At 39.4% G+C, this 27,880-nt stretch overlaps 1 protein-coding gene across 1 annotated transcript; it reads left to right on the top strand.

Annotated features, from left to right (window-relative positions):
- Nucleotides 1-128: 128 nt before the first annotated feature.
- gdap2 (ganglioside induced differentiation associated protein 2) lies at nt 129-27,880 on the top strand. Its single transcript, XM_080903739.1, has 14 exons — nt 129-353; nt 2,074-2,298; nt 5,146-5,285; nt 6,021-6,174; nt 7,787-7,875; nt 8,462-8,538; nt 8,682-8,841; nt 10,312-10,462; nt 10,931-11,007; nt 11,863-11,939; nt 12,287-12,426; nt 17,835-17,889; nt 18,832-18,975; nt 25,488-27,880. The coding sequence occupies exons 2-14, from the start codon at nt 2,114-2,116 to the stop codon at nt 25,527-25,529; spliced, it is 1,491 nt and encodes a 496-aa protein (XP_080759865.1). The 5' UTR covers nt 129-353; nt 2,074-2,113; the 3' UTR covers nt 25,530-27,880.

The following is a 27,880-nucleotide window of genomic DNA, read 5'->3' as shown; positions in this document are numbered from 1 at the left end:
GAAAATGTAGTTGTCATGCTTATATGAAATGTAGTTTTTGAAATGTAGTTAAATGAAAACATTTCTAGAAGTTTATTTTGAAATGCCTAACGGGATGTTGATTTCTTTTAATACTCCAGACTTTACGCCGCAACAATCAGCTCTTAGCATGGTTGCTAAATGTGCAAATCCTTGTAATTGGCACTTTGAAACTTACTTTTTGACTGCATTTGCAGTATTTGTGCTTGTTAGTATGAGGACCCTGAGGATGAACATCACGTCTTGATTTTATATGGTGTCGTGTCAAGATTTATTAATTGTTCCTTTTATAATTTTGGCGTGACATCACCCCTGTAAAGGAAATACATTGCTAGGTGGGTAACTGTCTGTTTGGTTTCTGAAACACTCTGACCAAAGTGCACTATTTATCGATTTATAAAGAGACTATTGCTTTTCTGGCCTGACATAGAAATGCTTCGGAAGAGAAAGAAGTTTACCTAGTAAGAGACAGACGATTAATTTCTTGTGACGGATGCTTATCACACATGTGTTTGATTATTTTAATGAAATGCAGCTGTTACAGAGCTAATGGAGTAGTAACATGCCAAATGCCATGTCTTCAAACTGCTTATTTAATTTACAAAAAGTAAGTAAAAGTATCCAATTTGCCACAAATTAACAGCAAGAAAAGCAGCCAATTACAAACAAAAACAGCTCGACCAGCTTACTAAAAATAACTTTCTGCGTTACACCGAACTTATTTAAGGCTTACGAGTTTTGTCGTGCTCATGACATGGTTTTATCTCGAGCTGGGGTTTATATGGTGTTACATGTGTGAACAAAGGGACTACTGTCATACGTGTATTCAATGAAGCGCCCAGCTTTTATCTGGTGATAATGTTATTACATGAGGGTTTCTTGTTGAGTTTGCCGCCGTAAATCAGAGACAGTCTGATATGTGTGTCTGGAATCAGACTGGTGGCAGCCGTGCAGGTAGTTTGTAAGGTCCGTCTTTACTCCAGGTCGTTATTAGGAATGGGAATCGACAGCTGGTTTTCTACTCTCTAATCCGTAGACCTGCTTCATGACAAACATCTTGACTTTTCATTGCAGGGAAAGCTTATTTGTAATAATGATTCCTGAGTTCAGTAAGTGTTTCAGTAAGCCAGGTTGAAATGTGTGCTGTTAAAACAGCTGGCCGAGCTCAGCAGTGCTGTCTGTCTGACAGTTGTGTATTGCAAACGGTGAGGTTGAACTCAGAGTCACGTGCATATTTTGTACTGTCTGAAGACCCGGAGATAAGTAAAACCTATGTAGGTCACTGACATAGTAAAAATGTGGCTCCATTACAGACTCCTACAGATCAGTTTATTAGATAGATTAACAGGATGCATGTTACATATGTATTTGCATAGAAAAAAATAACATCTCAGTCTTATAGGTTTGAATTTTTAAACACTTCTTTATTCTAAACAGTTTATTTCAGACCTGAATGTATTTTTCATGTGCTAGGTAACTGCTCTGTTAAGTGATCTTATTAGGTCTTCTTGATGATCTAATGTCCTCCTCATAGCCACCAAACAGGTCTCTGGAGGCCAGAGCCACCTCCAGGAGACTGGAACACCCTTGAACTGGGTTTTGCACAAAGATCCAATACTTGAAAAATGTTTAACAAAATCATAGGTTTTGTTTTTACCCTTCAAGCTTTCAAAGATAATGTCATTTTTGCCAGTTCTCCCTGCCTGCACCTTTCTGTGTTCTCCTTGTGTTTGTGTGGGTGCTCCAGCTTACTCCCCGAGTCATTTATGGGGTTAAGGCCAATCAGTGATCCTAACGTGGCCATAAATGTGAACATAAATGGGTTGTCAGGTTTTCTGTGTTAGCCTTGCAACATACTGGTGACCTGTGGCCCGATCACAGCTAGGATAGACTGATTACCTGTGAAAATAAACCAAAATGCAGATCTTCTCAAAAGCACAGCAAACGAGCACTGTTCATTTCCACAATCATCTAGATTTTTATTTTATTTTTTTGTCTGTCAAAGCCACAGGGAGACACTGGAAATAGGCAAATGACTTTATCTTGTACTTGCAGCCCAGCTAGTTGGTGATCCTCTCGAGGCTTGTAGTGCCAGATGGGGATGGATCCTCTGGGTGCTCGCTCCCAGTTTGTGGATATCCAGACTCTTCCCACATGGCAGCAGCAGCTGGACAATGATGGCGAGGAGAAACGGCTGGTCCGGAGCCACAGCATGCTCAGCCAGAGTTTCCCCTCACCCTTCCCCTACAGACCAGATATCAACCGCAAGATCATCCTCTTGTGAGTCACGCTGTTTCTTCACATTGTTGCTGCTCTGTAGAAATCTGTCTTTTTCATAAGAGGTCACAACGTCAGCCACGGTTTCTTCCTACACATTTAGACACAGAATCATATAGTCATTCAAGCAAAAATGTCACAATGAAATAACTAAAGTTTGAAAGTATATTTAACTTGTAGCTTTAACTGGTTTTGGTGGTCTATATGATGTATTTTTTGTAACTATGTCATACTAAATTTCTTCTTTTTTTAACATCTGCTCTTTGCAGTAAGATACAGCTGCTGTGTGTGTCATTGCTTTTGTGAAAGTGACCAATCATACCGAAACTATCAGTAAATCAGATCAATGCCCACAAAAGTTTCACTTTTTACCTGTCAGAGTGTGTATTCCCGCCCACCTTAACCAAAGAGAACCCAACTCACAGTGGTTGACTTTGAGCACTTGGCTGCTTAATCTAAACACACTTTTGGATGCATATCTGTGTATTCTGGTAATCGCTATCAATCATCTGTCATTTAAGCAAAGTGTGTGATCCTAGATACATCCTAAAAAAGGGCAGTAATATTAATGTATTGATATTAGCAGTATCATATAGTAGTAGTAGTAAATGCTGCTTGTGTGTCCATGTGCTCATACAAACCTGTTCAGAGTCCATAACCTCGTAAATCTTCTTTGTAGAGAAACGCATGACTATGTGGAGCCCGACTTGGCAGCAGTTTTTCTTTAGGAGCCTTGTTGTGGTGCCAGCCTTCCCCTGAGCAGTCATCAAGAGCACGCACATTCCTGCCACAATAGCATGACCAGGATTTGAGCGCAATTGACCCTCGAGCAGTGGTGCTTTTAAACCTTCCAGCAGCTAGAATTACAAAGGGGTCTATTTTTGAGCTAATATCAGAGGTTCCATATGACTACAGCTTAGATTTTCATTCTTTCACTACTTTTTCAAACTTACTTTTAAACCCATGGTGGTTAAAAAGTAAAGTCCAAGCAAGGTATCTGAAGGTATTGAAAGTCTTAATAGTGTCTCATTAAATAGATAAAGAGCTGTTGGCTCATTTCTTTTGACAGAAAGTCATTTATAGAGTAATTAAGAAAAAATTATTCTATTTTATTTACTTTATGGTTGTTTTAAATGTCAGAGTCAATGTCATTGGACCTCAAAGCATCATCACACTGAAGTTCTTCACAGAATCTTGTAGCAATGTTACTCTTCCTGTAAGTAATGTTTGTTGATTTATGTGATAGTCATGATATAACTCTGTCAATGTGTTGCTATTTTTATTGTTTTAAAATGAACTTGTGCTTTTCGTGGATACTCTGATAGCGCACACCTGGTACTATATGTTGTTAAATGACTTTGTTCATAAATGGGGAGAGGACGTTTCATTAGTTTGGGATATATCTGCTCTACGACTTAATACAGAAGCTAGCATTTGACAAAACGGAACAGGGGATTTGCACGAGATCTGTTTCACTGTTGTTTGCAGGCATCCTGCTTGACTTGATTTGGTGACTCATCTGTAATTGAGCTAGGAGGAATGAGCTGAACAAAAAAAAATACACAACTCTTCCTCTGTGGTCCTGGTTGCTGAATATGTCTTGTGATCAAACACTGTCAACACATGCATTTCCTCATTGTTTTTTCCTAACACAACCTGAAGGGCTTCTGAACAAAGAGTTGACTTCAGGTATTAAAATAAGCATTAAAGTTTCGCCAAATGTCTTCAAGGTCTAAATGTTTGCAGTATGTTTGATCCGTCGGTCACTGTTACTGTTAGAGGTAAAGAAAAAGTCTTTGGTTACCACTGTGCTGTGACTGGGGCCTGGTGATGACTGTCAATAAAAGTCACAAAAAGCAACTTGGATAATGAACATCAGTAGAAGTTCAATTGGGTGTTGAAATGTTCGGACAGTGGCACAGTTTTCATAATTTTAACTCTCTGTGTCAACACAATAGTTTTTAAAATGCAACAATAAAGTGCAGATTTTTAGCTTCTATTTCCAAGTGACTGTGCAAAAACATCATTCTCACAGTACTCAAATGGATGAGTTACCCAAATAATACTTTTTAAAAAAACCCAGTGAATTAGTTTTTTCTTTTTGTTCTTTGTAAAAAGTTTCAAACCCACAGACATTACCAAATAGCAGATTTCCTCTTTCTGATCCTTTGATGTTGGCACCTCTGGAGCCTGTAGCGTGAAACACTTTCAACATACCCAGGATATCTTTGTTTCACTTATACTAATTCAGACCAAAAACAACGATAGACTAGCCTTCTGTTTAACCATGTAGCTACAACGGTGTTCCCAAAAGGGGTGATGTTGGAAACGTATGATGACTCAAACATGATTGTCCATACAAAATATTGTTAGAGAGAGATGAGATTAAAAATATAATGCATGCTATAGTCCAGTATACCTGCTCCAGTTAATGTGTATGTGTAGGACATACATACTGTACGGTGCTTTTATCCGATATTCATAAAAGAAACCCTTCAGTGAATGTGGGCACATTAAACACTTTGACTGAAAATGCGTTACGTTATAAAAGTTTTCTTCAGCCGCATGAATTGAAGCTCAAAGTTTGCATTTAGATTGCATCTTTATTGTTTCATTGTAAATCTGCTGTAGCTGCATACAGCATCAAACTATTCAAAAATTGCGTCCTTGTCCAAAACATTTCCACACCTAGAAAATACAGAATAACAAACTCATACAAAACATTGTTTTATGGCAAAAAAAACCTTTACAACATCTTTGGCAAAATGACATCACAACGGTTTTTTTATACGCCATATCATTCGTATTTACTCTGTATAGTTTTAATAGATTGTTTTTCTTTCCCCACAGTGTTGGTGACATTGCTCTGCTGAATTGCACCGCCGTCGTGAACACCAGCAACGAGTCGCTAAACGACAAGAACCCCACGTCTGACAGCATCCATCAGCTGGCAGGACCCGAGCTCCGAGACGAGCTGCTTAAACTCAAAGGTAGACATGGAAGGTTAAACTGCTGAAATGAGCTTGATTTCACTTTGGTCTTCTCAGAGATATCACTGGGAGTGTTAAATATAACCAGTCACCTGATATCACGCTGGCACTACCGCTGGCACTTTAATACAGAGTAACTTTTATCAAGTCTCTACAGCTGCTGAAAGTACTGATAACACACAAATAAGTATGTTCTGGCTTCTGTTCTGGCAGGAGCCCAGTTTTCACTGGAACTACTTTCTGCAGAATTGCTTCCAGTAATATGCTTTGAACTTTGAGCTCCAATTTCAAGGAACAAATACAGATGTTCTTGAACCCTGCAAAGATGTCTGGGTTTGTTATTCAATCATCTGCATCACTGTGGATGTGTGACAGTGTTTTTGAGATTGGCTTTTCAGACGTCCCAAGTACAAAAAAAGGTCTAGTTACTGGTTTTTACCCCGACACACTGGAAGTGTCTTTTCATCAAAAAACGTCACCTAAAAATATCTACATTATTATATATATATTGATGCTTTAAGATGCAGTATTTGAAGAAGCTGGTGCTCAAAATAAAAACCTCTGTGTGGTTAGCATACCAGAAAATTTAATCCGCAAATTTAATTGTCAAAAGAAAACAGTTTTCCCTTTCATGAACTCTGATTCACATGTGTATTTGCTGGATCAACAGTCATGAGAGTTTATTTTTAACATGTAATAATAAATATAATAATCTTTTTGTGTGTTTGTGTCCAGGATGTCGCACCGGGGAGGCAAAGCTGACCAAGGGCTTCAACCTAGCAGCGCGGTTCATCATCCACACCGTGGGGCCAAAGTACAAAGCCAAATACAGGACGGCAGCAGAGAGTTCACTATACAGCTGCTACAGAAACATCATGCAGCTGGCTGCGTAAGAATCAGCAACTTATAATTCAGCCCACGTGCTAAACTTGGCAGTAATCGGACTTTCACAAATTTCATCTGTTTCATTCTCTGTCAGAAAGCACCAGCAAACAGTCACTGAATGAAAGTGACTGAGCTTTCCAGCTTTTCAGATTACAGAAACACTGATTTTAGAAAAGTTGGATCTGTTTTAAAAGTTGATGGAAAAACATTAAATCCATCTGTAAAATATGAACTCATTGGATAAATTAAAATCAACCCCCCCAAAAAACAGTGTTTCAGATTAAAATCCACAATTTCCTAATCAATATTTCACAGACCAGATTGTGCCGTTTCTGTCCTGATCTACTTGGTGATATAGATGTTTGCAGTATATGATGAAGTGGAGAGAGCAGTGATGATGATTTAAGGGAGAAGGCTGAACCCACTAAGACATAAAAAAGAAAGGAAAAAGTCAGACTGGCAAAATTTAAATAGTAGTACTCGAGGTCAAAGGAGCTTGCAAAGTGTGAAACTGGCTGATTGGGACCCACACCCAGTTTCACACCTTGGCTCAGGCGATTAGAGGATCATCAGGGGGTCCTTTTGTCCCTCTGTGGGGGGAAACTCCCACTGGGTTTATATCTGGGACTCTCCACCATTTGACCTTAGAACTGAAGAAGCTTCTCGGATGAGAGGTGAAACGTCTTCAAGCAACTTAAAGAAGTCCAGACGCTTTTCTTTGCAAGCTCCTTTGACTACAATGACCTGGATGACTGAGAACCTTCACAGACGTAGTACTGGAGGTATTTAGTGTTTTGTTTTTACCCCTCAGCTGTAAAAAGGCTGGTCAGAGATTGTTGTCACGCCTCCCTCAGGTGGGCAGGCAGCATGGACACCTGAGTTTGTGAATGCGATAAATCCAGAACATGGCAGGAGTTTTAAATGAATACCATACATGTATGTACTAAGAATCTTGGGGAAATTTGAATCTCAAACTCAAGGTCAGAGGACAAGTTTTCTGAAAATCTTGCAAATGCGATAACTCGCGTAGGTCACCTAGGACTTTCGAATTGATATAATAGGTTTGTCTACTAGAAAACTGAGGGGAAGCACTGACGGCTGCCAGCATTTTCTTTACATGGAATTACATTTTTACCTCCATCAAGGATGTTATGTTTTTGGTAGTGTCATTCTGTTTATAAACACAACAGCTCAGTAAGTTCTGGATGAACTCTGAAAACTTTGTAGGTGTGTAGAGTGTGGTCCATAATAATCCCTTCAAATTTGTCTTAAATTTGTCTCCACCAAGATCTTCAAGGTCAACTCAATGACTTATTAGTCAAAAACTGATGAAAAGCCTGAGAACTTCAAAACTACGATTGTTACAAGTTGGTGTGTATTGTCAGCATATAGAAAGTGCCATATGAAGGTTTAAAATATCATGTCACATTTGACCTCTGACCTTTCTTCAAGGTCAATAGAGGGATCTGAAGGTGCTATATTGAACCATTGTTTGTATTGACAACATGTAGACATATTGGGAATGATGTATGTCACATTTGACATTGTATAGTCAGTGTGTACTGTAGATGTGATGTGCAGTATGTGAGACTGTATTTCTTCATTTTTCACCACAGAGAGCAGTCAATGGCATCAGTTGGCTTCTGTGTGGTGACCACAATCAAAAGAGGTTATCCTCCGGAGGATGCAACACACATTGCTTTGAGTAAGACACACAGACACACACAGGTTTTTATTGGAGTGACACTTTAGTCATATTTTCTTATTTTTTTTATCTCTCTTTGTAAGTTTATTGGTGCAGCCCTCCACCAAAATCCCGATTTCTCATGTGACCCCTTTGGAAAATTGAACTCCCCAAGCTTGTAATCGGCCCAAATTCAAAACAGTGGAATTTAATCTAAGAGGTTAGATTGCCACCCTGAAATCACTCAGATCCACTCAAACAGAAGTCTTACTCACCTCTGGAGTTAAAGCTACTACTGGCTGTAAAATAACCACAAAACCTAAACTGAATGTAAGACTGGATATACACGGGGCATAGTTGAGTGTATTAGTTCAGTGAACACCCAAAGAGAACCATATGTGGCAAATATTCTGCTTGTTTGCAAAATGTTTGCTCAGGTTTGTTCACTTAAATACACGACTACAGGTCCACACCACAGAAAAGGACGCATCTCAGTTGGTTTCATCCTCTTCTTAGTCTTAGAAAAATTGCAGTTCTCTGTAAACTACAGATTTGCTGTTATTTGTCTGTGTTATCTTGTAATAAACCAAAACAAATGTGTTTGTAGGGACAGTGCGGCGGTTCTTGGAGAATCATGGAAACAGCATAGAAACGGTGGTGTTTGCGGTTTCAGACACAGAGGAGGTTTGTGTGACTTCTTGTCTTTAGTTTAGACCAACAGGAAACACTGAACCTGCATGTTCCTCTTATTTAAAACCAGCTGTATTAAGTTAGCCATGTGCATATTAATCACTAATAGATATATATTCATATTTGTGCTCTTTCAGTCTGTGTTCAAGAAGTTACTCCCTCTGTACTACCCACGCTCTGAGGGAGAAGAAAAGGCTTGCCTACCTCTCATCCCAGCTGACATTGGCAATTCTGAGGGTGAACCAGTGGTTCCAGAAAGACGGATCCGCATCACAGAGAAACCAGGAAGCATTGAAGGTGCAGCCTTCTTCTTTTTTTTCTTTTTTTTTTCTCAATAATGTGATGAACAATTTCCTGAAATCGGAAAGGGACACACAACATGCTTCACTTTCATTTCAGTCGAAAAGAAACAAAACATTTCTTCCCTGTAGTTTGAATTTGTAGAATAAAAGCTTTTCTTTTCACTTGAAGGACTTAATTGTCAAGTTGAAATAGTCTGACCGAGCAGTCAGCCGTTTGGCTTTTTAGGCTGTCAGCCATTCATGTTGTTTGTCACTCACTCACCAACGGAACCATAAAACATCTGAGCTCAATCATTAAATACAGTGTGAAGATGACACTGGATAATGATTAACTTAGAGCTCAGGTTGTTTTTGTGAGTCAGTCAGACTGCATCTGCCTTCAGGCTCCTGAAGTGTCAGGACATGATTGTTTTATTTGTAGTAAAGCACTGACAGGACATGAGAAGTATCGCAGACAGATTTTAACCAACATAATGCCTCGTCACAATGATTGTCTCAAAGCCCTTGAACAAAAGTGTTCTCCTAAAAGAAAGAGTTTGATGTGATCAGCACACGACTATCAAACAAAGGAAGATTCGAGAAACTTTCAGAATTCTAAATAGGGAAACTGTTTTGAAGCACATCAAAGCTTTTCTAGTCTCCCAACATTTGTATTTGTCCTCTAGCTAAATGCAGACCAAGTAGTCTTTATTGAAAGTAATCGAGGCCCAACAGTTCTGTAGAAATAGCAAAATAATAAAAACACAAAGGACAAACAGAAATTTTGAGTTTTTAAACCCTCCACATAAACTGGATTTTGTATGACCTCTTTAGTTTACCTCAGCTAAGCCTTTGCTTGCACCCTAAATGTTAGGTTTTGGTGAAGAGGCCTGTGAAAGTAACACCAGCCCATGTGTTAGTGAGTGTTTGTGGTTTCCATTTTGAGCCTCTTGCCTCCATTGACCTCAAGTGTGGTGCCTGCTGGCCTGATGCTTCAAAGCATCGACATGTGGCTTTGGGGTGTTGATCCAAAGCAAGCAGGCTGCCTGCGAGTGAAACCCAATAACAACAGGCTGATGTATACACACTGACAGATGCACATGTCCGTTTGGATGTTGATAAAATGCACAGACATGCATGCAGCAGTGCATGTGGTCTTGGAGAAACAAGGAATGAAACAGACTTGAACCCGAGCCTGGAATCTGTCAGCTGAGTTTATGACTTCATAGCAGCGCTTTCACACACGTGTAACAGCATCCTTGCAGATGAATTGGAATCTGTGTAATAAAATAAATACGGACAACCAAGCAAACCCATGAGAATGTTGCTGCATTTATAATTTGCTAAAACTTGTACACAGATAGTGTTTTGAGGGAAAACGATCGTTTAAAAAAGCCAGAGTTAACTGGATTAATTATTTTTTGTAAGTAGTATCGGATACAAGTTCAGCATTTCATTACGATGTCTTATCTGTTGGCTTGTCTAGATGAATGTGAAGAGGACAGCCTGGAGTTGGATCTGGGTCAGGTTGGGACTCACGCCTTCGCCCGGATGGAGGGCGACGTAGACAAACAGCGGAAACTGATTTTACAGGGACAGATGTCTGAGGCAGCCATGCAGAAGCAACACCAGAGAAAGTAAGAGTCCAAGCAAACTGTGAGATAACTCGATGATGCTTTCAAATGTTTTTCTTTAAATAAATGTAATAACATAATACTTCAAGTGTTTTCCACTTGTATTAACATTGACGTTGCCTGTATTAAAGTTTTCACGTGCAAAATCAAGTGCAGTATTTTCTTCAGTTACTAAACTGTAAATAAGTACAATTTGAATTACTCTATTTATGAAGTATTTCTATCTAATGCTGTTTCAGTTTGCACTGTAAGTGTTTGTCACTTAAAATTTTACTGAAACATTTCTGAACGGCTACGTTTTGGCTGCTTTCATGATCACACTTAAAGTTCTTTTTAGTTTTTTTTGGGGTTTTTTTTATAGGTTTTTAGTAGATGTTTTGGCAGTAATTTACAGAGGCAGTAGTTATAGCATGTGTGTAACCGCTAATTGTTCCATATATTTAAGATACTCTTTCTGTTTTAATCCTGCAGCTACGGTCGCTGGCTGTGTCGAGCGAGAGCAGAGGACCTGTCAGACATCGCCGCGCTGAAAGCGTTGTACCAGACTGGTAGGTGTTTGAGCATGGGACGTGCATATTAGATCTTTGAAGGAGTCTTTCAACGTCTGAATGTAGATCTGAAACAAAACCAGGAACCAAAAGACAGTTTTCAGACATGTGTATTGTAAGGGTGCTCGCCTGAGAGTTTCTGTTTCGCCTCTGCATGAAGAGCGAAGGCAATTCATCCTCTCTAAGGCACAATTGACTGTCATCACCAGTAGGAGGCAGTGTTGTTGCACACAGTCCAGGACGAGGTTGAGCACCAATTAGCTCAGCCGATGTCAAGTGAGGCAAAGGTTGAACCTATTTGAACTTTCAGGCCGTGTTTTGAGGTGGGTACATTTAAGCTTTAACATTAAATATATAGTTTTAAATTAAAGAATATTTAATTTAAAACTATATATTTAATGTATTTTACTTGTATCACAAGAAAAGTCTTTCCAAAAAAAATGTTCTTTATGTTGTTGACTGTCTTAGGGAAATATGCAAAAGAAACATTTTACATTTTGTAGTGATGCTACACAAGTAGAAGGTCTGTATGCATTCAAGTAAGAAACAAAGGCTGTCATACAGCCACTAATGCACATTACAGTTGGAGTGTTTTATCCAAAAGTCAGCTTTCCAAATCACTGCAGATTACAAGCGAAAAGTCCAGATCATAGTCACAGACACAGAGGCTGAACTGCTGGAAAACTATTACTCAGTGTTGGCCAGATGACCTCTGTAGGCAGAGGGCCAAACACAGACTCCACACTTCTCACTTACTACATCTGCAGCTCTGTTTCAATACTGTGATACTATATTTAAATTAATACAAAATTGCAGGGTCTGAGTGTCTTTACACTTTACTGTGTATTTGTCCAGGCGTGGATATATGTGGCAGGACGGTGATGGTCGTGGTTGGACGAAACATCCCCGTGACCCTCATTGACCTTGAAAAGGTAACGTGTGCCAGTATGTCAAAGTGAAGCACTTTTAGTGATCTTAGTCATGTCGGACCTCACCGTAACAGATGGTGCAGATTTATTTTTTTGTGTACTCGTAATAATGCAATACGTGTGAGCAAGCACAGGTCACATTGATCTGCTTTTAACCTTGTTCACTGCACGTTTGATTTTACTCCTCAGTACCTGTTGCAAAATGCAATATATCTGTTTTTAAATAGGAAAAGCTGCAACTATAAAAGAAAATGTATCAGATGTGGGTGATCTGGTTTTTAACAGAACTGTAAGTAAATAAATACTCACAGTAATCCTGTGTCTTTGTTTCCTCTGCCCGTGTGCTGTAGGCACTGTTGTACTTCATCCATGTAATGGACCACATCACAGTGAAGGAGTATGTTATGGTTTACTTTCACACGCTGACCGGAGAGCATAACCATCTGGACACCGACTTCCTGAAGAAACTCTACGACATCGTTGACGTCAAGTCAGTCTGACATTTTACTCACCTGATTACACTGAGCCTGTGGCTAATCTAAACCTTGAGCTGAAGGCATGACTGCAATTTTTTTAAGTATTTGCCTTCCATCTTTTAAATTAAAACATGTCAAGTATATTGGAAAACCAACATTAAATCAGATATGAAGTGGAAGAGAACATTGAATAGATAAGGCATTAACTTAGTTCCAGTTTTTGTCTTATTCCTCTGGCATTGAGTCACTGAGTAAGAACAGTCTGCTTCAGCTTTCCATCCAGAACTGTTGTCATCTGGGTTTACAATATATGTTTAAAGTAGAATTAGATTTGGCTGACATTGTTGGCCAACTACTTCTCCAGTCTTAACTAACCAAAACTTAAAAAAGAATCAGACAGAGAGAGGTTGTGTAAAAAAGACGGTCTTTGGGAATTCCCCTCTCATTCACTCCTTTTCTCTCTCAAAGGCCATGACGATACTATGATTGAGTCATTATAGTAGCCGCTTTCATATTTTCTTCCATGCAGCATAGTGCTTACTGGATTTTAAATCAATCTAACGGTCATTTTGTATCAACATGACAAAGGGTCCACTTTTCGAACTAAATCAAGGTGTTTAACATTTTGTATATTAGGTCATACAAACATTTAGAGTTGACTTTCATTTGACCTATTTGGTGTTCGTTGGCTCTTGCTCTTAGCCTCTGCAGCTGCATTAAAGTTGAGAAACATTGGTCGTGCCACAGTACGATACCACCAAGGTTACAGTGTTTAGATGATTGGAAAAGCCAAACAAGCTGTGAAACACATTTGTTTCATTGTTGGCGTTGGCGCGAAGTCTCGCGGTGACTTGAGGCCAAGCAACTTGGCTCTGACTTGGCCTCAAAGAGTTCAAACGAGTTCTAAACTGAGACCGGATAAACCTTTCAAAGACAGCGCTCTGAAAAGTTGTTGTCAGACATGACTTTGTGATAACTGAGGTTGCAGAATGGATTTGGACCTGAATCGGTCATTCTGTTGAGCAATGACGTGTCCATTGTGTACCATCACATTGGAACTCGATACACATGGAGGCAGATGCTGTTTGATCTCTTTGAGATCTCCTGAAAAGTTCACCATTTATGAATATTTTCGTCGTGCTTAATCGTAGCCACATCTTCCAAATGGAAACCAGAAAGATCTAGACTTCTATTCAGAGATCAGAGTAGACCTACAGCTTCACTGTTCTGAAGTGACTCCTCTATCCACGCAGACTCCCCTGTTTGTGAATGTTATGTGTCCAAAATTAATAAAGACAGACATGAGTGGTCATACAGTAGATATTATTAGAGTTAGGTTTAAGTGTACGTCTTAATCATCCTACTACTACTGATTTAAAACTAGCACTTGAAACTAGATTAAACAAATTTCTAGTGTCCATAAACATCAACACACACATGAAACCCACACAATATCTAAACGTAACTGGAAAAAAAGAAGGGGTTGAAATTTTGTTAACTGGAAGCCACCAAAGGAAAAACCTAGAGAAACTCAGGTACTCGGTGGGTAGGAGAAGCGTTTATAGTTGTCATCTCTTTTTAGTTTTGGTTACTAGAAACCAAACTTGCTTCCTGTGTCAGTGGGAAACTCCATGCAGTCAAGACGTACCTTTCCACGCTTGTCTTTCTCAGGTTTCATTGCTTTCTTACTGTCTATTCTGTCGGTTTCACAACACCTTTCTTAACCTTCATAAAGAAAACTGAAACTGTAGCACATTCCTGATGTTTATCCTTTATGTTGTGTGATAAATTTACCCTAAGGGTGTCAGATGCAGGTTACGCGATATATTTCAGTGAGGCAGGAAAAGGGAATTTAAAAAAAAGCAAACCTTGCTTTCACAGAGTCTTTAAATGCGAATGAAGACGCCTTCATTCAGCTTCCCCTTTCATCGGAACAGGAAACCCCCATTCAGTCATAAGTGACGAGGGCGAACGTTTGTGTTCTGCTGATTCATCAGTGCAGCCTTAAAATGTTAGGGATGTTTAGGCTCCACCACCTCTGCAAACTTTTAGCTGGACCTAACGAAACCCAGACAACAGTCTGCCCTCTACTAAAGGCTCATTTAATGTGAAACAAAAAACGCTGAGGTTATCTGTTTGCTTGTACACTTTCTGACTTGGATATTGTACTTTGGCTGCAGTAGAAAATGATGACTGCTAACAAGTTTGTCATTTAGCAGGGGCATGGGTCTGGCAGAGCTCTGTGTTTAAAGTAGAGATGGACCGATCCGATATTACGTATCGGTATCGGTCCGATACTGACCTAAATTACTGGATCGGATATCGGAGAAAAATAAAAAATGTAATCCGATCCATTAAATATCACGAAAGCACCTCACAAAACTTGCAACACGCCATAACTCACCTCAGAACGTTAGCACTCGGAGCAGTATGCATCACGTGATAGAGCGGCTGTGGCATGCGGGACCTGTCGGTGGTCTGGATAGCATGTGGAGCTTTGCTAGCAACCCGGCATTTCATCTCCGACAAAGTTATCCCCGAGAGAAGTAAAGCAAGTGTGTAAGTCCATCTCTGAATGTTTGTAAAGCATTCCTGCGTTAAGCTTAACAAGCAATATATGGAGCGACTGCCTCTCGCTCTCCTGCTGCTACTTCAATCATGAAACTGCTTAACGATCAGCTGATCGGCTTTTCTGTCGCGAGTCCGTCTCTCTTGTTTGCTTTTGGCCCACTTTGCACCAGAAAGAGGAAACCAGCGGCTGAACAACAGCAGCACGTTTAAGCTTGATCAGCTGTTGTTAGAATTTATTTAATATTACTTTCTACTCAAGGATCTTTTTCTACGTAGCTGATGGCTGTAACTGTGCAGGGGCGGATCTAGCAAAGTTTAGCCAGGGGGGCCGATAGGGCATGAACAGGGAAAAGGGGCACAAAGACATACTTTTCTTTATTCTCATTTAAAATGTCTAGCTTTTAATAAATAATTATCCGAATCTTACACCCAAAGTTTTAATTTGATGTAAAAGGAATAGAAGTCCATTACTGTATATAGTAACTATTAAGTCTACGGTAATATATATACCCTAGTAAGCTATAGTACTTTTTACTTTGGGAAGGTACCATCTGTGCAGTCTGCAATTTTGCTGAAGAAAGATGTTGAATCTATTTAATATTTCTTGAAAAATAATTGATTTCTGTGCATTTTTTTTCACACTGCATCAAATTAAGGTTGATTACGTTGATTAAGCATCATGAGGTGGAGCGTGAGGGGTGGTTCCCTATTTTTTATTTATTTATTTTTGTTGTTGCTGGGAGTTGGAACCCTATTAGTTAGGTTGCTTAATATTTACGCTAAGTACTCTTTAAAATACCAGAATAGGGAGGATGGTGTAGGTTTAAGTTTATTAGATTGATCAGTATTGCTGAACTATGAAACATTTTTTTTTGCATACAGGTATAACAGAATAGCTTTAGTGTAGTTGTTGTTTTAAACTTGAGTATGAACTTATACAAAATTCAGCAAGATATTTAAAAAAAAAAACAGTTTTGTTGATTAAAAAACACTATATCGGATTCATATCGGTATCGGCAGATATCCAAATTTATGATATCGGTATCGGTATCGGACATAAAAAAGTGGTATCGTGCCATCTCTAGTTTAAAGCACAAGAACTGTGCTGCCTGTCAGTCACAGAGACAATCAAAGCCTTTTTTCAGGGAACTTTGTGTCCTCATTCTTCTGCAGGGCGAGGAACACACGCACATCACGTTCAGGGATCACTTTACTTCTAAACAGTTACAGTTTCTGTTCTAGCTGTTTTCATTTAGGAGTATTTTTCTTTCTCTGCAACATTTCTCAAGCAGTTGCTTTGTTTTGGGGTTTTTTGGTTTGGCATCGTGATATTGAACCCTGGTCTGGCTATTTGGCTATTGATTGACTGCAGATGCATGTTAGCTTCAAATTACCTAACCAACAGACTCTCGCCAGATTGAACATATCCACAGTTTTGGAAGCGTATATGTTGTCTGCATTTAGCAGGAGACCGATGGACTCGAGAGTGATTATTTTTAAATATCCTCGGGTCCGGCTCTGGACCAGTGCAGAAGGCCACAAGTCACGGTTTTGTACGTTTGAATTATTTGGATAACTAAAAGTTCCTGTGTGTTCCTCTGATGGACAAATGTTTTGGTTTTTCTTAACACAAGCAAATTTAGTATGGATGGAAGTTCAGGTCGGCACTATTTCCAGAGTTTTCCAGAATGCAAGAACTTTTTGGCAGCATCCAAAGGGGCCGGGGTTAAAGGGAAAGAGCTTACTATTATTATTTAATTTATGTGTTTTATTTTAAGAGTAAAGTGGAAATGTTGAGTGTAAAGTTAAAGTGCATGGACTGTGTGGACAAACGTGTTCTCTCTGGATAAATCTGAACCTGAATCTGAACCTCACCCTGAAGACTCAACATCTGTGTGTGATGGTTGATTCCTACAATATCAAGAAGAACTTCCAGATGCAGCACATTAATTAAAAATATCATCTGAATTAGTGAATATCAGAAATACGAGGAATTTGGCTCTAAACACATGTAACTAGTAACTGACCCACAGTTTTAGTTGGCGCTCTCTTACTCTGGGATATACCCCTGATTTGTTTGTTAGTCTCACAGTCTGTTTGTTTGCTTCTGTCTTGAAAACAGAGATGCGGGAGTTGACTCCAGCAACTTAGGAATGGCAGACATAACAGGCTTATACCGGTTTGGTAACCTCAAGTTTACATGTCATGTTTTTGCCAGTGATGTGGCTCTGTTGCTTCATTGGAGCATGGTCTGTAGTTAAATAATGGTGATTGAAATTGAGTTCCTCCCAAATGTAGATGCCTCTCGGGCCCCTCTTCCATCAGGGAGAGTTGGTTGCGTGAGACTGACAGACTGGTGAGCCATCTGTGGTTTTGGCTGCTTTGACTGAGCTTCAGATACGAGTAGATGGAGACAAGTGTATAAAATTAGCTTCCTTCTGTAGACAGTTTGGCACAGTTTTATGGCTAAAGTTGTCTGATCAAAGCAGCGTAAAGCAGCATTGTAGTATGACAGCTGCTGTAGCTGACACTGTCGATTAATTGTCTAATTACCTGTCTGTTCAATCAAATAAATAACCAAGCATTGGAAAAACATTTGGCACTTCCATGTGGTAAATGTGTCCATGCTAATGTGCAGGATGGAGCTGATTGTAAAGTGGTGTTTTTGTGGGACAGTAAATGTGTGGCTTTGGAAACGGCCACAGAAACATTGTGTCTCCTCTTTCAGAACATCAATCATTTTCATTTCATAATACAGGTTTTTTTAATTTTATGTTTGATTTCCAGAATAATGAGTCATAGGGTTGCTGAGAAGTATTATTCCACTAATGTTCTGCTTTATTTCTTGCAGGTATAAAAAAAATTTGATGGCTTTCTACTTTGTACATCCAACATTCCGCTCGAAGGTAAGGGATGGTTTTATTTACAGTTTCTGCAAAGCTTATTTAATATACAGGCCTGTGTAAAACATTTATATTTCAGTTGATAATGTATAAATGTATGAAAACAAACCTTGTCTGTGTTGTTTATTGTATTTCAGATGATTTTGATCAAGTTTTTATCCTTTTTTTGTAAGAAAAAGAGTGAGCACAAGACATTAAAAAGCCATATTTATACATTTAAGATTAAAATGCTGTGCCTTACACCCTTCAGTGGAAACTTATTTCCACTGCTTGCCTCATTCTTTTGTTCACTAGCCGGAGCTCGTGACCACAGGTGATAGTAAGAATCTAGACTGACCTGTAGATTGATAGCGTTGCTTTCATGCTCAGCTCTTTCTTCACTACAGCACACCGACACATACGCACCAGTCTGCCTGTCAGTCTCCTGCTCCCCTCACCCCTCATTCACAAACAACACCATGAGATGCTTAAACTCCTCCACTTGGATCAGCAACTCATCCTGACACAAAGTTGGGACTCCACCGTTTTGCCGTCAAAAAAAACATGGCCTCAGATTTGGAGATTTGTGCTAGTTTTCATCCCAGCTGCAAACCACTAAAGTGCAAGCTCGAGGTCACTGCCTCAGAACCACACATCTGTAAAAGGCAGACAACCAGGAGCGTTTTGCTTTTCTTATTAATCTAAGTCCTTACATTCCTACCACACTGATCCAGAAAATATTTTCCTCTTTAGGTAACTTCTGGTTTATCTGGTTTCTTGATAACTTTTTCTTTATTCATTAAAGTTCAGTCTTGCTCAGTTTTCTGTTTTTGTTGTGTTCAGTTATTCTTTGATTATTGCATGACTGGTGTCCTGGCAATGTAAAATCAAGCTTGAATGTTTTTAAAAACTGATGAACAGTTCTTTACACACATCCATTCTCTTTCTTCACTTGTCTCAATCAAGGTTTCAACATGGTTCTTCACCACTTTCAGTGTATCTGGCATGAAGGAAAAGGTCCGCTACCTCGACAATCTGCAACAGCTCTTCACCTGCATCAAGCCTGAGCAGCTCGATATCCCTCCATTTGTCTTGGAGTACGATGCACGAGTAAGAACACAATAACAGAGAGATCCATAACTCAGTCCTATGTTGTTTGCACATGATCCACAGATATCTTTCAAAGTGATTTGAATCATTTTGGAAAGGTAACTGCTAAAATACATAAAGGATTTGATAAAGCTCTCAAAACTAGCCCAAACGTTTGTTCCAAAAACCCCACACAGGTTGGAACTATTTATTTTAACATAATCAAGCTGACGTCCATCCAATTATTGCTCATCTAATTAGCTCTCCTTCACCAGCAGCAATGCATCTGAAGTATAAAGCAGCAGGTGTTCTGCCTTTGCCACACAGTATGTTATTGCAGATGGATAGAGCTACATTAACCTAGTAGAAATGAATGGTGTAAATCAGCCACTGAGTAATGCTGAAGGTTTTTTGTTTTGTTTTTTCATCCTGCTACCTTGTTGTGGCTAACTGCACGGAAGGTCAACCATTAAATAGACAGGAAATGAAAGCACATCAGATAATGTTGTAGGCTGATTCACTCAGCGGTAGGAGCTCAACGATTTGCAGAGGTTCAGAAGTGACATTCAGTTATTATTTTCCCTAATTATTCTTATTTTTACTACCTGCCTACCTAATGTGATATTAGAACAGAGTGTTTTAATACTGGAAAGTGGTTCAGCTTTTGCCACTTTAAAAACTTTTTAACATTTTATAGTTTAGCCATATGTGGTTATAGTCTGACCATTACTAAAGTACTTTGTAAAACATCTAATTTGGGCCAGTTTTTCTTTTTTTTTAGCTTTCTGACTTTACTGTGACAGGCAAAGTATGTCAGTTGGGTGCAGCTGTGGTAACCCCTCTGCCTTCCTCTGTAAGAGTTAGGGTTCATTTGAAGTAGTGGCTAGAAATTCTAATGTAGACACCAGAAAGTTGGTCCCACTTTCTCTAGATGACTAAAATATAGGTCAGGTGCTGAAGCATGTGGTTTAAAGTTACAAGCGACCTGCCAAAATAATTTGATGTGTCAGAAACATCTGGAAGTTGCAGCAGATTATCCCAGTTAATATATCTTAACTTGGAAAATATGTCACTACATTTGGAGCGCTGATGTTTGGAGCCAGTAACTGACTTCTTTTGATAAATTAGAGTTTGTGTGTCTCCACCTCCCTGTAAGCATCGGTTTTGCATTTTCAGATGCTGAAGGACGGACCGTAACCCTGTTTAGCCTCACGTCAGCTCTCTGGCTGATGGTGTTTTAGTAGAAATATTTAGGTAGGCTATGTTCCTGTTGATGTCTCGAATAAACCTGAAATCACACAAACCTTTGTGTGTTTCTATTCACGTTCTTTTTTCATCAGTTGTATTTGAGGGATCAACAGACGAGACAAATCTCTAGACTTTCCCTTTTCTATTCTCCTCTTCCTGATGTAAACCAGAGATGGTGGAAATGATTTCTGTTGTTCTTTGTGATAGGTTTGTAGCTTGAACCCATCCGCTGGAACGTTAAAGGCAATATAATTACACTGCAAAGCAAGACACAAGTAGGCAAGCTTCTTCATGTTACTCGTGCACGGGAGAGAACCGGACAGGCACCGTTCCTTCGCTTGACCCCAGTTGCTCTCGTCCGTTCTCCCGTACCACTGTCCTTTTATTGAGGTTACATGAATATGCATAAGTTCATTAACATATGACGTCTACATACACACAAAGAGTACCTTGCCTGTGTGTGTGTGTGTGTGTGTGTGTGTGTGTGTGTGTGTGTGGACTGCTGATCAAAGGGTCAAACATCCTTGGTCAGGAAGAGGGTAGCCTCCCCCTCACCCTAGATGGTTCATCCTAGATAACACGGTGAGGAAGTCCTGCAGTTCATCTAAACAAAGAGCACTTAGACTAGAACAGACGCAACTACGTTAATCCTACCATAAAACAATAAGACATGGTATGACCTCTCATGCTCCCAAAGTGCTGTCTAATACACACAAAGTTTGCAGACTATCAAGGATCAAAACCTCTACCAATCTACAACTAATTACAAAACTCTAAGCATATATAAGTAAATATTTCTAAGCATAAATGACAATCAACAATACAAATCTAACACTTTGTCTTTTATTTTCATCTCCAGGTTTAATTTCACCTGTTAAACCGTTGACTATAACCTCAATTAAAATGCCCAGGATGCTTTGTGATTACTAAATGGACAAAATAATTATCAATAACTTTGATTAATCAAGATTTTTATCGTTTTAAGAAAAGTTAGCTGATGTATTTTTTTTTTTACTGGCATGTTTGAAGAAAAGCAGGTGAGGAGTTTTTGATTATCCACTGATAACTCTGCTATCACACCTTCCCCTCAGGTTAAGAGTGTAATATCAGTAAATAATATCAGTCGCTCTTCTTGTTTTCATCTTGGTAACGTTACCCGCCTTCGTCCTTCACTTACTCCAAACAGCACTGCCATACAGTGCTCTTGTCACATCTCGTTTAGATTACTGCAGTTCTCTGTGGTCTACCTCATAAATCTCTTCATAAACTGCAGTTAGCTCAAAATCCAGCTGCTTGTATTGTATTCAGAATTGGATCTAATGAACGTATATCACCTGTTATTAACTCCACTGGCTTCCAGTTCACCTACGTGTCAATTTCAGATCCTGCTTCGGGACTACAATCTCTCTCTCTACTTTCAAATCGCGTTTTAAAACCCATCTATTCAGAACTGCATACCCTTCATTTTGACTTGGTCTTGTCGATGTTTACCTTGATTAGCTTTTATAGTTGTTTTTTTATTTGTTTACCTTGTAATAAATAAAAAGTGTTATTAATAATATTTTTATTATTAACTGTGGGTGTCTGTTTATACTCGGAGCTAAAATATGGGGAAACATGACAGATTGATGGCACATGTTTAAGCGTGTTTCCTTTTGGCATTCACTGAGTTGCCATGAAACGACGTAAACATTTGGATGTTCTTTAGTGGCATCAGCTAAAACAGACTGTCAGAGTAGAACGTCAGCGTTGCCCCTATTTTGAGTACTGAGGAAATGTCAAACCCTGAGGAAGCATAGTTAGAATCAAAAACAACGTCTAGTTTGTTAGTTTGATGCAGTTCGAACTTAAAAAAACGTTCTTGCATCCTCCGTTTCTTTGGAATAATTCACTTTTTCTTTGTTTTTTTTGAATAGCTGATATGTTTGTAAACCACTGTGGATATCCACTTATTGATGTTGGATTGCAGCAGTAACAAGCTTGTTTTCATATTTTGTTACTCGGGGTAGTTATGAATAAAGACACGAGGTCACGGAGCTGTAATAATTACTGGTAGATGAGAAAATGCACTTGTACATGAGGTTACCTGTACAATAAAGTATCATCGTTTCAGATTCAGCATTTTGCAGGGAATGTAACTCCAACAGTGTCCTGATGCATCAAGACACAGAATCAATTTTTTGGAACAACAATGTATTTTCCACTTTCAGCACAGCCAACAACCTGGGCAACATTGTTTATATTGACACCTACCCAGAAACACTTGTCCTGCTGAGCTTAATTACAGTGCTGATGGAGTCCAGGAAGTAATTGCTCTGTTTGTTTGCTGAAATTGAACCTAACCAGGAGGTAAATTCTTAAACGGAATCTCTTTGGAATCCTCGGCCAGTTTGATCAGTCGTTAACTCTCACAGCAGACTCAGAACAGAATTGGCATTCGTTTATACCTAAAAGTAGGAACCAGGGCTTTCACTAAAACTCTATTTGCGCTGTTACTAACTACAGAGGTTGTGTCCTTAAACTCATAAGATGATGCCACAGTTTTTTTTCGTAGCAGTCAAATAAACCCCGTATTGCAGGTTTGAAGCTTCTAATGGGGGTTAAAGTGCGCCGTGTTCCAGAGCCTACACCAGAATGGTAAGGATGATATGACGTGTGAAAGAAAGTTGGCTACAGTTACCACTGAGCTTAGATAATTGTAGATTTTCTCAAAAGGGAAATTGAGATGGTATCGCTCATGTAACCACTCACCAGCCGTCCATTTTCCTTTATTAGAAAACAAAAAAGTGAAACTTGCCTCATTCTTTGTTGGTAGACTTATTTCATTTCACAACACCTGCTGGCATTTCACCATTGGCTCTCAAAATGGCCTCGGATCGACTTGTCTTTAGTACTGTTGGCTGTTTTCACATTTCTCACATTTGGCCACATTTATTTTAGCTTTGCTTGTCAGAGTTTGACTAAAGTGGAATCTATTATTTCTTTTTAATGCTCTAATAAGCCTTTTCAAGGCACACTGCCTACAATAGATGAGCTGTTGTGTAAATGTAATTATGTAAATATTCTTCTTGCACAGAACTTGTTTGATTACAAGTTTAAATGGCGTATTTTCACATCCAAAAGGAGTTGTTTTTTTTTCTCTCAAAAATTTTTTATTACTTTTTTTGACAATCTGTGTGGAAATTTGTGGGGTGGGGGTCTTTCCCCCACTGGTCTACAGCTAAAATCCTTCTGAGTAAACATAATCTAACTTCATTAATTTTTGGCCTTTTTATGCCTTTATTTGTTTTCTGGCTCTTGTTGTCATGAGGTGCTGTTAGTTCTTAGACAGCTACTTTGGTAAAAATGGCTCAAATGTGGATATGTGCTCGTTTTATATGCTTGGGATCATTGTCCTGTTGTATGATCCATTTTCAGCCACGCTGTAGCTGTCAGACAGATGGCCTCTATCATATTTCTATATACAGAGGAGTCCATCATCCACTCAGTGACTGTAAGGTGCTCAGGTCCTGAGGGCCGAATCATCATCCAAATCGATACCTGTCTACAACCATCCTTGACAGTTGGTATGAGAGGTTTTGGTTTTCGTCAAATGTTTCGCTGTCCATTATGGCCAAACATCTCCACTTGAGTCTCATCTGTTCTACAGGTGTTTTGCTCTGTTTACATGCAGCTTTGCAAATCTAAGCTGTGCTGCCGTGGTCTTTTTACAGAGAAGAGGCTGTCGCCCAGCATCTCCCCAAACAAGCTATAGTAGTTTTTAGTCTTTTTCTAACTGTACCGTCATCACCAACTTTTACATTATAGAGTCTGAGATGCAGCTCTCTTTGTTATTTCTCTGAGCATTGCACAGTTTGACTTTAGACCGAATGCTGCGATGTTCATTCCTGAGATGCACAACTGAACGCACCGGAACAGCAAACTGCCAGAATGTCTTCATTTATAAAGTGCTCACAGTTACTGCAAATCAACTCATCACAAGCGTCTGATTAGCACCATCTGGCTGCTGCTTACCCTCTAAATTCATATGGAAGCAGTAAAGGTTTTTCACAGAACTACATGGTCCTGTGAAAACCTTCTTTTGCACATGAATATCTGCTGACCTCTACTCTGAGCTTGGACTTGAGCTACCTAAATCTAAAGCTGCATGTTTTTTTGTTTTTTTTTTTGTTTTTTTGTTTGTTTTTTTTTTTTAAGTGGATCAAAATGTGCCTCAAAACCACTTTTAATTTTCTTTCTCAATATGCTGTCGACATGTAGCCGAGGGATGAACCAACACGTCTACATGGCGTAATATTCTGGTCAATTGATGAAACAGATGTTTCTCCCTGTTACAACACCCCACGTAGACACAACATCTTGGTCTGACATTCTAGACTCTGAATAAATGTATTATTTTTTTAAATCATCATTAACGTTCAATAACCGTGCTGTCCTTTTTATGGGATGTTTCTAATTAAAGTTTTTGTGAAAAGTTTACAAGCTCAGCATTTAATAATAACACATAAATGTAAAAAAATAGAAAACTTAAAAACAGTAGCCAATCAGCTATTTCACTGTCATACATGGAGCCCGAATATAAAATTTCAAAGCAGACACATTCTGAAAAACCAGCATCCTTTACTTAACTCGGCTGCACACTCACACCTTGATTCACACTCATGTTTTTGTGCTTGTATATTCAGTAAGAAGATCTTTTGCTTAACTAAAACTTGAATCTTTCTTAATGTTAGCGTGTTGACATAATCTTTAGCTTATCAGTGTAATTATTCTACCAGCAGAACAAAGCAGTCATGCCACACCCAACACTGCTGCCGTCTCTTCTGACAGTAGAACACTTTGAAGTTGTGAAAGGCTCTGACAGGTGTAGTCAGATTACTGCCCACAAATTTTTTTCTGCATTATTAAAACACGTACAGCAGCTAACAGGACAGCCTGCCCCTCCTGGTACGAGGAATACAGCTTCCTGACACTTTGCTATATCAAGAAAACAGCACAATAGACCTGAATGAAAGCGAGGGTGGGTTGTGATTCATGAATAATTTACTTCCTGTTAGCATGTCCTTTCTGCAGCTGCTCCATCACATTATTGTCTCCCCAAAACACTTCTGTTGTGTTTTGTAAGGCTTTGTTTATTTCTTTGTTGCAGTGCATTTGACGTCTCAGGGCCACCGTAGTATAAGTCAAATTCTCTTTGTGTTGGCAATAATCACTTTAGTGTTACCAGCTTTGGCTCAAGCGATCTGTGCTAACCCAGGTGTTTGTTTTATTCTCATCTATAACAGGTGAACGGACCCTACCATCATTCAGAGGCTTCCGGTCTGTGACACAAGTCCAATCGAATCTTTCTGTCCCAAGTGGCGAAGTGGTGGATGTCTTTTCTGGACATGAAGTTTTCTGTGTGGTCTGACCTCCAACCTCCTCTTTAAGGCTTTGAACCTCAGTTGAGGAAACTCTTCTTTTGTTCTGTTCCTGCCAAAAAAGACCAAATTAAGAGTCGCAGTGCACATATAGCACGGCGCGGTCTGGTGAGCAATCATTGTTACTCACCACAGACTATTTTTGGATCTGGCATGGCTCCTGGATTATGCCTTATACTGAGAGACTTACTCAGCAGTTTTGTCATACTGCCCAAAATATGAAGTATCACATCATAGCTGGCACTTAACTCAAAGGCTTCCCTGTGATGTGGTCGTATCAGACATCCTCGCCCATGTCTCAGAAGATGGCTTTTCAAATGCTGGAGTGATACGGGGAGTGCCTGTTTGGATTTCTACACCACACGGAGCAGCGGAAAGTCTGCAGTAAAGACAAACATTGGGTTTTGCTCAGCCGGAAGTTTTTCTCCACCTGTTTCAGCGTAATATGAGACCGTGAGCGCCAGCAGTCCAAACCGGAAAATTCCAGACAAACATTAATGCCGGGGAGATTTTCTTTGATTAAAAGCACACGTCAGCTGGCTAACATTCAATTTACATCACAAGGTCATCTTCATATTGTGTGAACATGTGAAGTTAGCTTAGCTTGGCACAGAGACTGAAAGAGGAAGCAGAAAGGCTCAGCTTAAGGTGTCAGAGTCACTTCAGCTGTAGCATCATACATTAAGTTAAATTCACAAATATTAGAGGGAGATGCCTCTTATCGTCACCATTTCCCAGATATGTAGATCTGTTACTAGAGGCAGTGCTGAAGTACTTCTGCTTAGCATTAACAATGTAAAAAGCCCTGTTTGTTTTCCAGTAGCTTTATGGTGGGCCTGAAAGGAAGCAGGGCATGTGTGCCTCTACCAAACTTGTTAGCACCGTGTCACTGAAACGCATATTTAACCTCACACATTTAACAACATATGCCTAACATTAACTGCTTCCGATCTTTGACAGTTCTAACTTAAATACTATAAAACACGTTAATTTTCCTGTTTCTGGAGATGGAACATTTGTAACTGTTTCTTGAAGCAGTAACTGGAATCATTAAAAGAAATTGGCCACTAAACAGTGATACAGTTCTAATAAGGCAGTGCCTCTGTAACCCACAACAGTGGAAACATGATGTACAAGTGAACCTAAATTACACAAGTCAAGTCATGAGGAGTCCTCACTCTCACAAGCGCCGTGAAGGAAAGTGATTAACTATTTTTTGTGCTTTTGTGTCAAATCGCTCTGTTACTCAGTCACTAACTCCTTTGTTTGCACAGCTCGCTTCACTTTACGTTGTCGTCTGTAGTTTGATTTATCTTGGACTGCCACATGTGTGGGTGTCCAGGTCAAATGGAGTGAAGTAAACTCTGAAAGCATTTCTGATTGTCTGAACCTTCGATCAGTCATGATGTAGCAGGACCCCCGCATGTGTGGTAGCCCAACACTGACACTATCACCATAAATCGGGGGGGGGGGGGTTCACCTGTGTGTAGTTCTACGTTCATCCAGGCCAAACATCAGGAACTCTGCATGATTGCATTTGAACTGTGTTGGCTGCATGGAAACTCTTTAACCTTGAAATGAAAGCGGGGATGTTATTTAACACTAGCACACAGAGTTCAGCTTCTAACTTTTGAGGTTTCAGATAATGTGATGTGCACACTGGTGGGGGGTATATATCTCGTGTCACTTACTCCAGGAGCTTCTGTTTACTGTGTTTGTAGGGTTCCTTCTAAAATCAATAATAAATGCCCTCGTGAGGAAAGCATGCGCAGTCAGATTGAGCTATTTAATGTCTTTTGTTGTTTTCCTCAGTGCTTTGAGTTCCATCCAGTGAAATGAGGTTAGTGTTCCCTCCTTTGACAAAATGAAATGTGCTGTCACTGTTTTACCTTCAGCTGAATCGGTCAGCACAGACTTGCTGTTAGAACTGTGATTATATCAGAATGTGCATCAATGAGCCAAAATATCTGTGTGTAGATGTGTCCTGTTTGGGGGAGTTTTTTATCATTTTAAAGTGATATGTGGAGGGCCTGCTGTTTGACATCCTCTGAGCTTTACAGGAAATGATGTCATTCATGTTTAAATTTCCTGTTCTTTTTTTTTTTTTAAACACTTTGATCACAAGAAGTTTTTTTTCTTGATAATAACGGGCTTAGACTATCCTTTTAGAAAAGAGCTGGTTGTATTGTGGAAAGTATTTAATACCTGATGAAGAATAAAGATTGATTTTGGTGCTGTAGAAACGTTTGTTATGTTTT

Source organism: Rhamphochromis sp. 'chilingali' (genome assembly GCF_963969265.1).
Source record: "Rhamphochromis sp. 'chilingali' genome assembly, chromosome: 14".
NCBI lineage: Eukaryota > Metazoa > Chordata > Actinopteri > Cichliformes > Cichlidae > Rhamphochromis > Rhamphochromis sp. 'chilingali'.
The sequence above is the reverse complement of the archived record's forward strand: the minus strand, read 5'-3'. Positions and strand labels throughout refer to the sequence as shown.